The sequence below is a fragment of the Oncorhynchus tshawytscha genome, linkage group LG12 (genome assembly GCF_018296145.1).
Source record: "Oncorhynchus tshawytscha isolate Ot180627B linkage group LG12, Otsh_v2.0, whole genome shotgun sequence".
In the NCBI taxonomy this organism is placed as follows: domain Eukaryota; kingdom Metazoa; phylum Chordata; class Actinopteri; order Salmoniformes; family Salmonidae; genus Oncorhynchus; species Oncorhynchus tshawytscha.
In genome coordinates, this window is record NC_056440.1 from 14,991,683 (window position 1) to 15,007,001 (window position 15,319).

The 15,319-nt window shown below is 45.4% G+C and overlaps 1 protein-coding gene across 1 annotated transcript in view; it reads left to right on the plus strand.

Moving 5' to 3' along the window:
- The first annotated feature begins 1,120 nt into the window (after window positions 1-1,120).
- The window catches only part of LOC112262593 (growth hormone receptor), a 43,986-nt gene continuing 29,787 nt past the window's right edge, over window positions 1,121-15,319 (plus strand). The window contains 2 exon segments of the mRNA XM_042331380.1: window positions 1,121-1,466; window positions 3,414-3,532. Coding sequence (XP_042187314.1) covers window positions 1,411-1,466; window positions 3,414-3,532 — 175 coding nt within the window. The 5' untranslated portion in view covers window positions 1,121-1,410.

Sequence of the window (15,319 nt, forward strand, 5' to 3'; positions counted from 1 at the left end):
GACCGTCGTAGGAGGTTGGAAGCGCTGGACTTGGGACCGTCGCCGGAAGCTCTGGACTGGGGACCTGAATTTGTTTCTAGTCATCTCTCCTCCTTCCTTCAGGTTTCTTCTTATTTTGGACTTTATATGGCGGTTGGCAACTAACTTTAGGTGGATTACCACCACCGACTGGAGTGTGGACCTCAGTTCATCTTTCAATCACCCACCTGGGTATATGCTCCTAAAAACTGTTAGCAGGTGTTGTTATTCTTCAATAACACTGACACCAAAGCAAATCAGGGGGAGAAAAATAGGTTTATTCAAAGAGAACAAATCATAGTTGTTATGCTGAGAAGTAGATGGTAGATGTTCATTCTTCTCTGTCCTCAATGATTCTCCACAGAACAAAAGACATGATGTAATTTGTAACCACCAACCCTAGCCTGTGGTTGACCAATTAGAATTTCTGGCAATAAAATTGGCCAATGGCCAAATAACAAGTATCTATAGTCAGGCTCAATGTATAGACTTTTCAGACCAATGAGATCTTGCCACATGTAGCTATGAGTTGTGGACTGAAATTCCTCCCATGTCTCTGAACCATTTATCCTTAAAAACAACTATTTCCATTGATCATAATTCCCTATTACAGAAAATACACTTTCTATTGATCGTTAATTCCCTCTTGACCTTTAGTCCTCTGCGTTGTGTATTTATTCTTCGAGGAGATGGCACATGGGTATATGCTCCTAAAAAACAATGAGGATATGGGAGAGGCCGTTCTTGCAGCGCGTTGAGCGCCACAAATAGAATCCAGTACTATATTAGCGCCTGGCCGCGCAGATGCTCGCAGACGCGCGTGTGCAGTGTGGGTGCAATGATTGAATAACATGTATGTGTACATTTATTTTGCAACACTCTCGCACGCGAGCGGTGTGGTCAGCATGTAAGAATACATATATTAAAATGGGCTATTTTCATCCCTTTCCTGTGTAACTTCTCAGAAATAGACATAATATGGAAAAGAACAAACAAATCAGTTGATGTGTGTGCGGGGGGGTTGAAACTATAAACCCATAGTCTTGGCTGTCTCATCTCTTCCAGGATTTTGAGAGGGAGGGTGGACAATGACCCTGTCATAGCAAATGTAAGCAATGTCCCCACGCGCTCTGGCTGCTTTCATGGCTGGGATAAGTTATTTTCTCTTCTGGCGCACAGCTTCAGGATAGTCCTGAAACAGCAACAGGGATCTAGACAGTCATAAGACCGGGACAATCTGCATTCCCAGCCACAAGAGCTAACTGCGTCGCGGGCTACTTTCAAACCCTCAAGAAAACCCAGCTGGCTTGATAGGCAGCTAACAGTGGTAGCTAGGCTAGCTGCTACACCAAGCAGCACATCAGACCCTTGATCGGCAGGATCCCTGGACAGATGGCAGAGGTCCCAGCAACTGTGGCCAACCCTGTCGCAGGATCCAAACTCAGAAGGTAGCTAGCTAGTAGCCACACTTTTTCAGTAGAACACTTTTTCAGAGACTGCGAGGAGTGCCTTCCCCGAGGTGTGTGAGGGGTGAGAAGAAGGAATAGAGGGTGATAAACGTAGATGGTGAGAAAGAGGGAGCACAACTAAGTGGAAGGAAAGAAGTAATTGATTTTGGCCATTTTTCTATGGCCAAACAAGTATCCATCTTGCCAGATTCCTTACTTTTGAATCCCTGTCTTGTATATCTTGTCCTCCTGGCCTGTAAACACACACGCAACAGATGGGCTTTGACTCTCAGGAAGTGGTTTGTTTATATTACAGATACGAGTGAGCTTCCATGCCCCGACGAATTGAGACTGTCCTGAGGGCAAAAGGGGATGCAACTCAATATTAGGACCACACTGTTCCTAATGTTTTGTACACTCAGTGTATATATGTTTGAGCTCCTATGCTTCTCAATGGACAGATCATATGTAGGATAACATTTGATACTTGTCACAAATGCCATACAATACATAAAAACATTTCAAAACCAAATGTAGCATATATGTAACCCATTCTCAACCTACTTTGCCTTGAAGCTGATACTTCAGGTCTTCACAACAGTGTCTATTTCAGTCCAATAGGTTTGAATTTCTAGTCCTTCCTGTTCTGCCGGTCTCTGCATTGTTGTCATAGGTGGCTTTGTCATAAAACACATCTTGGCCAGGTCGTTTTTCTAACATGGCCACGTCGTTTTTCTAACATGGCCAGGTCGTTTTTCTAACATGACCAGGTCGTTATTAGATACTGTCATGAATACCCCACTTGGATAAATAGAGATTTTAGTATCGGTAGGAATATTATTCTCTAGTGTCTCCCCTAAGGCTTCTTGACCAGCCAGTCAGTCAGTCCCTTCTGGGTGGTAGCTTCGGACAAGGTTGTGGCAAGAAACACCTGTTATATCCACTTAGGGGTTACCAGAAGGTTCTGAAGACTTTTAGTTGACCCCAATCCAGTCAGATTTGGGAAGCAGTGCTCTAAATAGATGTTTGAAAGAGAGAGAGAGAGAGAGAGAGTGATAGAGACAGGGAAACAGAAAGAGAGGGGGGAGAGAGGGAGACAGACGGAGACAAAGGGAGAGAGACAGAGGTTGGCCTATATATAGGGTCTGGACTTGCCACATGTAGAATCTGTTCCCCTTGGTGAACCACAACCGTTTGTCAGTGTTGCTGTGTCACTGCCACGCCGCCTTCATGAGAACTGCTATTTTAGTTTTAGGAGGATGGCACCGCACGGGACCACCTTGAACTGTAAAGGTTACAGTCAGCAACTACTGTAGTCATATCGAAATGGATGTTTGCTAAGTCACTAAGGATAGGCCATTGAAGGTCAGCTTAATTATACATTGGAGTGCGTTAGAAATACAAAATGTATTGCATTTACATTTTTGCTTGTCGCTATAGCAGGCATAAAATGAAATATCCCAAGCTGGCAGTGTAAGAGAATGGAGCATAATGTTCCAGTCAGTCACCAGACTGTCACCTCTGTAGATTTCTGTTGATGTCTCAATGACCTGGCTGACAGCCATACAATCAATGCATAAAGCCTTTGAGGGAACTATTTCATATGCACACAAGTTATACTGTGCCTCTTATATTATGGACGCGCACGCGCACACACTACAAACACTTTGGGCAACATACAGTACCTTGTGCACAGTAGTGTGGAGCGTCTCTGTAGCTGCTTGGATGTTAATTATGTGCTGTCCGGGGTTAGGTTTCACATAGGCCAGCTGAAAATAAATGTCAGTCACAGTTTGTGCTTGCAGGGCAGATAAGGGTGGAGAGAGGAGGGGAGGGGGTGGTAGGGAAAGGAAGAGAGTGCAGGGTAAAGAAGATATTGGCTCAGTATTTCACACAGGGATGTCATTGGGTAACATCGCTGACAATTGTCTGTTTCTCTCTCTCCAGCAAAGGAAAACTCCCCCCTGTCATGGCTGCTCCATCCTTCCTCCTCCTCTTCCCCCTGGGTTTGCTGTCTGCTGTGAGATCAGCCTCGCTGATGGACCCAGGCTCAATGACGTCATCAGGTAGACTGCTACACCCCGTACCTTTTCACACACTCGTTTGTCTCGTCATGTGATTGTCAGCACTGTAGAGAGAATGTGATGTGTTGAAATGTATGACACACCTACTGTATCTGATTCCACCTACGGTAACTGACATTTATCTCTGACAACAATCATCTATCTTATAACACAATACTCCTTTTTTTCTAAATCGGATCTATTGCTCTTTTTAGTATCAAATCTTTAGCATGTGAACCGATGCCCTTTCTTGTTCGATCCAATATTGCACAGTCCAGGGCATTTACACTTATCAAATCTTATATCAGACAACAGTTGCAGAGTCCTGTGTTTGCACACATGGGAAAAGGTTGTTGGTTGAGCAAACGGCAGCCGTTCCTTTTTCAGCCAGTCCGACTGCACCAGATCAATAGTGAAGGTAAATAGATTGAACAGGGCTGTGACAAAGTCCAGGGACAGGCAGACAGGATGGGTTACATGTTGACCTAACACAGCTCCCTCCATACAGCCAAGGAAAACATGCATTTTATATACTGCACGTTTATTAACCACTACTACAAAGGACAAATATTATGTCAAACGTAATATAAGCTATAGATATCATGAGTAAAAAAATGGGGAAGGGAGCCCTAATTGTTTTGCTCCAGTAACCATGTAAATGGTGTCTCTCCTGAGTGGTGCAATCTAAGGGACCAAAATTCAGGAATGTCATATTCATGGCCATATTCTGTTGCCACATCATTTGTGAAACTATGCTCCGAGTCTCTGAGTTCAGAACATGGCGTTATAGAGAGAGATAGCTGGACCCGGAGTTGAGCGATGTCCTTGCAATGCACTGGCTGCTGCTCAAATGGACTCTGTCCATTGTAAGTGGGTTAAAGTGAACAGCTCTGGGCCAACCTCTATTGTAGAAACTGTTCCCTCACATGATGTTTGGTCAATCTGTATGGAGTGATCTAGAATGTTTTGTCACTTACCATGAGCCTGTCTCCACTACTCTGGAATGTTTTTAAATTTGGTCTGGAGGACTCCAGTACATAATGTATCTCTCAGTGACCCTGTCTAACAGCACTCTCCATGGGGAGTCCTCAATCCTCTCCTCATCCTCTCTTCCTCGCCTCCTCCTCTACCCAGAGCTCAGTGGTCCATAGATTATAAGGGCATAAACCTGGAGCACTCCCTTATGGATTAAACTGTAAAAGTAATGGGACGCTGTTGGCCTGCTGGTGAAGATTTAATGTTGGAACACGTCTTTGGCAGGAGTTGAGAACTCTCCCCTGAGTCATCACACAGGGATCTCTCTCCCCTCTCTCACATGAGAGGGGTGGTGTGGCCTCTCTCCTCCCTCACATGAATACCTGGGTGGTGTGGCCTCTCTCCTCTCTCACATGAATACCTAGGTGGTGTGGCCTCTCCCCTCTCTCACATGAATACCTGGGTGATGTGGCCTCTCTCCTCTCTCACATGAATACCTAGGTGGTGTGGCCTCTCCCCTCTCTCACATGAATACCTGGGTGGTGTGGCCTCTCCCCTCTCTCACATGAATACCTGGGTGGTGTGGCCTCTCCCCTCACATGAATACCTGGGTGGTGTGGCCTCTCTCCTCTCACATGAATACCTGGGTGGTGTGGCCTCTCTCTTCTCACATGAATACCTGGGTGGTGTGGCCTCTCCCCTCTCACATGAATACCTGGGTGGTGTGGCCTCTCCCCTCTCACATGAATACCTGGGTGGTGTGGCCTCTCCCCTCTCACATGAATACCTGGGTGGTGTGGCCTCTCTCTTCTCTCACATGAATACCTGGGTGGTGTGGCCTCTCCCCTCTCTCACATGAATACCTGGGTGATGTGGCCTCTCTCCTCTCTCACATGAATACCTGTGTGATGTGGCCTCTCCTCTCACATGAATACCTGGGTGATGTGGCCTCGCTCCTCTCTCACATGAATACCTGGGTGGTGTGGCCTCTCTCCTCTCTCACATGAATACCTGGGTGGTGTGGCCTCTCTCTTCTCTCACATGAATACCTGGGTGGTGTGGCCTCTCTCTTCTCTCACATGAATACCTGGGTGGTGTGGCCTCGAATACCTCCTCTCTCACATGAATACCTGGGTGATGTGGCCTCTCTCCTCTCTCACATGAATACCTGGGTGGTGTGGCCTCTCTCTTCTCTCACATGAATACCTGTGTGATGTGGCCTCTCCTCTCACATGAATACCTGGGTGATGTGGCCTCGCTCCTCTCTCACATGAATACCTGGGTGGTGTGGCCTCTCCCCTCTCTCACATGAATACCTGGGTGGTGTGGCCTCTCTCCTCTCACATGAATACCTGGGTGATGTGGCCTCGCTCCTCTCTCACATGAATACCTAGGTGGTGTGGCCTCTCCCCTCTCTCACATGAATACCTGGGTGATGTGGCCTCTCTCCTCTCTCACATGAATACCTAGGTGGTGTGGCCTCTCCCCTCTCTCACATGAATACCTGGGTGGTGTGGCCTCTCCCTCTCTCACATGAATACCTGGGTGGTGTGGCCTCTCCCCTCACATGAATACCTGGGTGGTGTGGCCTCTCTCCTCTCACATGAATACCTGGGTGGTGTGGCCTCTCTCTTCTCACATGAATACCTGGGTGGTGTGGCCTCTCTCTTCTCACATGAATACCTGGGTGGTGTGGCCTCTCCCCTCTCACATGAATACCTGGGTGGTGTGGCCTCTCTCCTCTCACATGAATACCTGGGTGGTGTGGCCTCTCTCCTCTCACATGAATACCTGGGTGGTGTGATCTCGCTCGTCTCTCACATGAATACCTGGGTGGTGTTGCCTCTCCCCTCTCTCACATGAATACCTGGGTGGTGTGGCCTCTCTCCTCTCACATGAATACCTGGGTGGTGTGATCTCGCTCGTCTCTCACATGAATACCTGGGTGGTGTGGCCTCTCTCCTCTCACATGAATACCTGGGTGGTGTGATCTCGCTCGTCTCTCACCTGAATACCTGGGTGGTATGGCCTCTGTCCTCTCACATTAACATCTGGGTGGTGTGGCCTCGCTCCTCTCACATTAACACCTGGGTGGTGTGGCCTCACCCCTCTCTCACATTAACATCTGGGTGGTGTGGCCTCTCCTCTCTGAAACTAAGCCTCACTTTGTTCCTGGACTTCTAGAAGGTCAGAGTGGGTGTCAATAAGGTTCATACAGGTGACAAAAGCATGTAGAACATATCATTTTAATAATTTCAAAAGTTGGCTAAATAAAAAAGCAATGACAATAATAATGCCTACTAAAGTAGTTTTTATTAGTGAGCTTTCTCTGGTTTTCTGTTTGTGATATGTGTTACTGAATTGTGGGTAGCTAAAATTATACACAAATAGTTTGATTCTAGTGTCTGTCTTTCCCCGGGGGTCTTTAGTTCACCTGGCAATAGGCTGTTCCCAAAAACTGCTGCAAACACTTAGCGCTTCCAGTTTACATAAACTTCTGATAACTATTTAGATAACGACTGGCCATCATGATGTGTCCAAAATTCCACCTTATTCCCTATGAAGTGCACTACTTTTGAACAGAGCCCTATGGGGAATAGGGTGTCATTTGGGATGTAGTCAGACGCTGAGCAGTCTCCGGGAACCACAGAGTTCCGTGTTCATTTGATTGGTTGTCAATGAAGGCAGTGCTAAGGAGATGATTGTGGACTTCAGGAAACAGCAGAGGGAGCACCCCCATCCACATTTTGATTGGTTGTCAATGAAGGCATCCACAGATTTTGATTGGTTCCACATTTTGATTGTCAATGAAGGCAGTACTAAGGAGATGATTGTGGACTTCAGGAAACAGATTGTTGGTCAGAAGGCAGTACTAAGCAGATGATTGTGGACTTCCCCACCCCCATCCACATTTTGATTGTTGGTCAATGAAGGGACAGCAGATGATTGACTTCAGAAGGTGGACAGCAGTGGAGAAGGTGGAAAGTTTTAAGTTCCTCGGCGTACACCTCACAGACAAACTGAAATGGTCCACCCACACAGACAGTGTGGTGAAGAAGGTGCAACAGCGCCTCTTCAATCTCAGGAGACTGAAGAAATTTGGCTTGTCACCCAAAACCCTGCCAAACTTTTACAGATGCACAGTCAATACCATCCTGTCGGGCTGTATCACCGCCTGCTACGGCAACTGTACCACCCTTAACCACAACGCTCCCCAGAGGGTAGTGAGGTCTGCACAACGCATCACCGGGAGCAATCTACCTGCCCTCCAGTACACCTACAGCACTCAACGTCACAGGAAGGCCAAAAAGATCATCAAGGACAGCAACCCCCCGAGCAACTTTCTGTTCATACCGCTAACATCCAGAAAGCGAGGTCAGTACAGGTGCATCAAAGCTGGGACTGAGAGACTGAAAAACAGCTTCTACCTCAAGGCCATCAGACTGCTAAACAGCAATCACTAACTCAGAAAGCCTGCTGCCTGCATTGAGAACAAATCACTGGCCACTTTAATAAATGGATCACTAGTCACTTTAATAAATGCCACTTTAATAATGTTTACATATCTTACATTACTCATATCATATGTATATACTGTATTTTATGCCATCTACTGCATCTTGCCTATGCCGCTCGGCCATCGCTCATCCATATATTTATATGCACATATTCTCATTCAGCCCTTTAGATTTGGGTGTATTAGGTAGTTGTTAGGGAATTGTTAGATTACTTTTAGATATTACTGTACTGTCGGAAGTAGAAGCACAAGCATTTCGCTACACTCGCATTAACATCTGCTAACCATGTGTATGTGATTTGGAACTGGCCCAGTCTTCCTCAACAACAGTGAAACATCTTCCTCCTTTCTCCGCCTCTCTCTGCCTCTCTCATTCTCTCTCCTCTCTTATTCACTCCACTATTTCCTCTACCGCGCTTCTATCTAAATGCCCCTGAAACTCTCAGCGTGTCTCTAGTTCCGTCGTAGTTTCTACCCCAACCTGTTTTAGTATTTCTACCCTTTACATATATTTACCAGATGTGCCTCTGAGATGCAAGTTCTGTTGGGCCTTCCTAGAAATCTTTAGCTCCATGTTTTTTCACCAGTGGGCAGACCGCATAACAAGTAGAAAATATGCTTTTGGAGACGCTCCCTGTGTTTAGGGCCAGACCAGGGTGATTAGTGTGTGAGTGTGTGCCTATGTGCGTGCGTCTGACTGTCTGGACCCTGCGTACCTATTGATCCTGTTGTGCTGATTTTGAGGCTCTTGCTATTTAGCCATGCAGGCAGAAACAAGCGGTGACTGCACAGCGTTTGGTACGCCTTGCCCCACACACACACACACACACACACACACACACACACACACACACACACACACACATGCACTACAATTTCAGAGCCCTCAGTCTGAGCCCTACAAAGAGCAGTACTGGGTTGTGTTTACGGTTTGTAGCAGGGCTTGGCCAAGTTAAGTAGAGACAGGTCCCAACGATACAGCCAAGTTAAGTAGAGGCAGGGCCCAACGATACAGCCAAGTTAAGTAGAGGCAGGCCCCAACGATACAGCCAAGTTAAGGAGAGAAAAGGGCCCAACTATACAGCCAAGTTAAGTAGAGGCAGGGCCCAACTATACAGCCAAGTTAAGGAGAGAAAAGGGCGCAACGATACAGCCAAGTTAAGTAGAGAAAAGGGCCCAACTATACAGCCAAGTTAAGTAGAGGCAGGGCCCAACCCAGCCAAGTTAAGGAGAGAAAGGGCCCAGCAGCCAAGTTAAGGAGAGGCAGGACCCAGATACAGCCAAGTTAAGTAGAGGGGGCCCAACGATACAGCCAAGTTAAGGAGAGAAAAGGGCCCAACGATACAGCCAAGTTAAGTAGAGGCAGGGCCCAACGATACAGCCAAGTTAAGTAGAGGCAGGGCCCAACGATACAGCCAAGTTAAGAAGAGAAAAGGGCCCAACGATACAGCCAAGTTAAGTAGAGGCAGGGCCCAACTATACAGCCAAGTTAAGTAGAGGCAGGGCCCAATGATACAGCCAAGTTAAGTAGAGGCAGGGCCCAACGATACAGCCAAGTTCAGTAGAGGCAGGGCCCAACTATAAAGCCAAGTTAAGTAGAGGCAGGCCCCAACGATACAGCCAAGTTAAGGAGAGAAAAGGGCCCAACGATACAGCCAAGTTAAGTAGAGGCAGGGCCCAACTATACAGCCAAGTTAAGGAGAGAAAAGGGCGCAACGATACAGCCAAGTTAAGTAGAGAAAAGGGCCCAACTATACAGCCAAGTTAAGTAGAGGCAGGGCCCAACGATACAGCCAACTTAGCCAGGACCCAACGTTTAAGTAGAGGCAGGGACCAACTATACAGCCAAGTTATGTAGAGGCAGGGCCCAACGATACAGCCAAGTTAAGGAGAGAAAAGGGCCCAACTATACAGCCAAGTTAAGGAGAGGCAGGGCCCAACGATACAGCCAAGTTAAGTAGAGAGGCAGGGCCCAACGATACAGCCAAGTTAAGTAGAGGCAGGGCCCAACGATACATCAACGATACAGCCAGAGTTAAGTAGAGAAAGGGCCCAAGTTAAGTTAAGGAGAGAAAAGGGCCCAACGATACAGAACGGTTAAGTAGAGAAAGGGCAAGTTAAAGGAGAGACAGGGCCCAGGCCCCAACTATACAGCCAAGTTAAGGAGAGAAAAGGGCCCAACTATACAGCCAAGTTAAGTAGAGGCAGGGCCCAACTATACAGCCAAGTTAAGGAGAGCAAAGGGCGCAACGATACAGCCAAGTTAAGTAGAGAAAAGGGCCCAACTATACAGCCAAGTTAAGTAGAGGCAGGGCCCAACGATACAGCCAAGTTAAGGAGAGAAAGGGCCCAAGCCAAGTTATACAGCCAAGTTAAGTAGAGGCAGGGCCCAACGATACAGCCAAGTTAAGTAGAGAAAGGGCCCAACGATACAGCCAAGTTAAGTAGAGAAAGAGGGCCCAACGATACAGCCAAGTTAAGGAGAGGGCCCAACGATACAGCCAAGGTAGAGGCAGGGTCCAACTATACAGCCAAGTTAAGTAGAGGCAGGGCCCAATGATACAGCCAAGTTAAGTAGAGGCAGGGCCCAACGATACAGCCAAGTTCAGTAGAGGCAGGGCCCAACTATAAAGCCAAGTTAAGTAGAGGCAGGGCCCAACGATACAGCCAAGTTAAGTAGAGAAGGGCCCAACGATACAGCCAAGTTAAGTAGAGGCAGGGCCCAACTATACATCCAAGTTAAGTAGAGAAAAGGGCCCAACGATACAGCCAAGTTAAGGAGAGAAAAGGGCCCAACTATACAGCCAAGTTAAGTAGAGACAGGGCCCAACGATACATCCAAGTTAAGTAGAGAAAAGGGCCCAACGATACATCCAAGTTAAGGAGAGAAAAGGGCCCAACGATACAGACAAGTTAAGTAGAGACAGGGCCCAACGATACATCCAAGTTAAGTAGAGAAAAGGGCCCAACGATACATCCAAGTTAAAGGAGAGACAGGGCCTAACGATACAGCCAAGTTAAGTAGAGGCAGGGCCCAACGATACAGCCAAGGATTTATGGGAAAGAATGGAAGGAGAACCAGGGAAGAACTTTCAAGGGGTGAGGGATGGAGGGTATGAGGGATGTTAAGATGATACATTTCCAATTTGTGCTACTAGTTCAGGGTGCCACTGGCACAACATTGGGCGTCCACCATGGCTCTCCACCTCACTCTCTTCTGTATGGGGGCTTTGGCCTCTTGCCAGGAGATCCTAGCTTTGTTCAGTTCTCGTAGTGTTCTTGGCACAACATTGGGCGTCCACCATGGCTCTCCACCTCACTCTCTTCTCTATGAGGGCTTTGGCCTCTTGCCAGGAGATCCCAGCTTTGTTCAGTTCTCGTAGTGTTCTTGGCACAACATTCAAACATCTGGCAGATATTAGCCTGGAGAAACCATACAATGCTCAGGCCTTATTCCATGTTCCAGGTAGAAACATACTCTATAAGGAGGCCAGTAACAGAACAAAATGATGTGAGAATATTTTATGTTGGCTCATGACAACTAAAAGCCCCCAGTGAAAACTAGGCTAGAACCACCTCAGTCAGTCCGTGTGAGAGACCAGCGACTAATCTTAACAAAGCAATCCAATGCCAAAGCAGTGTGCGCGTGTCTGTTGAGAAGGGTAACTGTAACCCGACCGACTCATCTATATTTACTCTCAGCCATTCTTAATATGACATAACCAAGCTAATGCTGTGGTTGGGAGGTTATTACAGGAGATGAACATTATCTTGGGCTAATAAATGACTGGATCCTGGCTAATCTGTCTGGGACTGTGAGTGGACCCCGGCAAACTATGGTTATCACACTTCAAAGTAGAATGGGGATGATGGTCTTAAGGCTCAACTCAATCTAACCCACATAGAAGTATTGTTGGTATTTCTTTAACTCTTATTTTACAAGGTAAATTAACTGAGAACACATTCTCATTTGCAGCAATGATCTGGGGGATAGTTACAGGGGAGAGGAGGGAGGGTGAATGAATCAATTGGAAGCTATTAACTGAGTAGTTATTTTTCCTATGGCCATATACATTCACTAAATGTTTTAATGTACTTTAAAAACGAACAACTCCTGCTACTTTCATTTCACAGGTTTGCTTCCGGTCTGTTTTCAGAATAAGACGTTTTGGTGTGCAGACAGTAGTTTGTGAATATGGACTAGCACGGTGTAAACATTGACAAGTTGAATAGGTTTTCAACCTTAGATAGAGCTCCAGTTAACTTTTATAGGGATTCTGGAAGGAGTTTGACACGTGCTTTAAAGTGTCTTTTTAACCGCTTACGGTGTAAATATGTTTTTTACCCTACAGCTGAGCTCAACGTTTGTAGTCTTGTGGAAATTAGGCTATTCAGGCCTACAGCTTAAGATTTGACCCAATATACACTACCGTTCAAATGTTTGGGGTCACTTAGAAATGTCCTTGTTTTCCATGAAAACATACATGAAATTAGTTGGAAAATGAATAGGAAATATAGTCAAGACGTTGACAAGGTTATAAATATTGATTTTTAATTGAAATAATAGTGTCCTTCAAACTTTGTTTTCGTCAAAGAATCTTCCATTTGCAGCAATATTCTGAAGAGATTTCACCCCATGCTTCCTGAAGCACCTCCCACAAGTTGGATTGGCTTGATGGGCACTTCTTATGTATCATATTGTCAAGATGCTCCCGCAACACCTCAATAGGGTTGAGATCCGGTGACTGTGCTGGCCACTCCATTATAGACAGAATACAGGCTGACTGCTTCTTCCCTAAATAGTTATTGCATAGTTTGGAGCTCTGATTTGGGTCATTGTCCTGTTGTAGGAGGAAATTGGCTCCAATTAAGCACCATCTGCAGGATATGGCATGGCGTTGCAAAATGGAGTGATAGCCTTCCTTCTTCAAGATCCCTTTTACCCCACCATGCTTGACAGATGGCGTCATCACTCCTCCAGACTCTTTTTATTTTTTCTGCGTCTCACAAATGTTCTTCTTTGGTATCCGAACACCTCAAACTTAGATTTGTCTGTCCATAACACTTTTTTCCAATCTTTCTTTGTCCAGTGACTGTGTTCTTTTGCCCATCTTAATATTTTATTTTTATTGGCCAGTCTGAGATATGGCTTTTTCTTTACAACTCTGCCTAGAAGGCCAGCATCCAGAAGCTGCCTCTTCACTGTTGACATTGAGACTGGTGTTTTGCGGGTACTATTTAATGAAGCTGCCAGTTGAGGACTTGTGAGGCGTCTGTTTCTCAAACTAGACACTAATGTACTTGTCCTCTTGGATAGGTTGTGCACCGGGGCCTCCCACTCCTCTTTCTATACTGGTTACAGCCAGTTTGCTCTGTTCTGTGAAGGGAGTAGTAGACAGCGTTGTATGAGATCTTCAGTTTCTTGGCAATTTCTCGCATGGAATAACCTTCATTTCTCAGAACAAGAATAGCCTGACGAGTTTCTTTGTTTCTGGCCATTTTGAGCCTGTAATCGAACCCACAAATGCTGATGCTCCAGATACTCAACTAGTCTAAAGAAGGCCAGTTTTATTGCTTCTATAATCAGAAAAACAGTTTGCAGCTGTGCTAACATAATTGCAAAAGGGTTTTCTAATGATCAATTCACCTTTTTAAAATTATCAACATGGATTAGCTAACAACATGCCATTGGAACACAGGAGTGATGGTTGCTGCTAATGGGCCTCTGTATGCCTATGTAGATATTCCATAAAAAAATCCAGCTACAATTGTTTCCAGCTACAATTGTCATTTACAATATTAACAATGTCTACATTGTATTTCTGATCAATTTGATGTTATTTTAATGGACAAAAAAAATAGTGTTTCTTTCAAAAACAAGGACATTTCTAAGTGACCCCAAACTTTTGAAAAGGTAGTGTACTTTATTAACATTTCTTTGTCATTCAGGCTTATTTTTCATATTCTGAAAAACATATGTTTAGATTTGAGAAGTTTTATTGGAGCACTTCCTACATCGATGATTTGAAATCTCAACCACTTCCTGAATGGAATTGTGTGTGTGTGTGTCAGGTTGGTGCCAGGAAGACATATGGGCCAGCAGGTCATGGTGACACAGCAGAACCGTAGATATACATAGTTTGCCAAATCTCTGCTTAAGAATTAGCATCTTAATGTCCTGCCACTCCATTTGGTTTCTAGGGGAAGGTTTTCAAATCTGTACTCAACCCCCCTCCAACCCTCCCCTTTTGAAAAGTACACAAATGTTTACCATCCAGGCTGCACTGAATGACAACATGGAGGTATCTAATGCGACAATTTTGCAGGTAAGCAGTGGCTACTAGAGAACTTTTGGGTTAAAATCCAGGTCTCCAATTCAAGCACCAGCTCAGGATAAAAGGATAATCAGGATAATTAATCATGCTAATCCAAGGCACCGGGACATCGCCATCGGTCACGAGATCCTGTTCACGTATCATGATGGAGAAGACGATTTCAACAACCAGCCTTGGTGTGAAAAGTCCCTTCGTTTATTCCTTTCTTGAGATTTATCTAATATAAAGACCGTATGTGACCGTCCGGCTCAAATCGGTTTTATGTAGCAAAATATTTCATTGTGTTTTTTACATTGGATAAAAGTAAAGAGCTACAAAACTACAGTTGAGGAACAGTGGGAAAGTAATTTTGCTTTGAAAGTTGATAAACTTGTAAACTAACTTTTGAGAGAATGTCCTTTGAATGTTTTGGTACGACTATTGGAGAGCTCCTCTTTGTCTACACCCATTCAGCATTGTTCACAACCTCTTAAGCTTTTGCCCCACCCATCTCTTTAAGGGTTCATCCGAATGTACTAACAGCAGTCAAGCACACAACCTAAGTTACTAGCTACTTCCAGACATCTAAGTGAGCGAGAACAGCAACAACAACATTACTTTCCCTAGCAGAGTGTTGTACTCCAGAGCGTTGGTGACTGCAACTGTGCTGTCAGATTGCCCATTCGTAAATTCAGAGCACTTCGCGTTCAGAGCGCACAGCAGACACTCTGGCTGATGAGTTTACTGACACCGGCCATATTCAACAGGTGTTGAGCATTTGTAAATTCATCAGTTATTCTGCGCTGTCTCGCACACTCAGACGTGAGTGCTCTGAAACCGGTGTAGATGGCCAGACTGAATTTACGAATGCACTCTAAATGGTTACTTGCATAGTAGAGTCTTTTGTTAAGACATGTAGTTAGCTAGCTAGTTAGGTAAACAATGAACCCTAATGAATCATAATCACATAATGTTACAATCCTG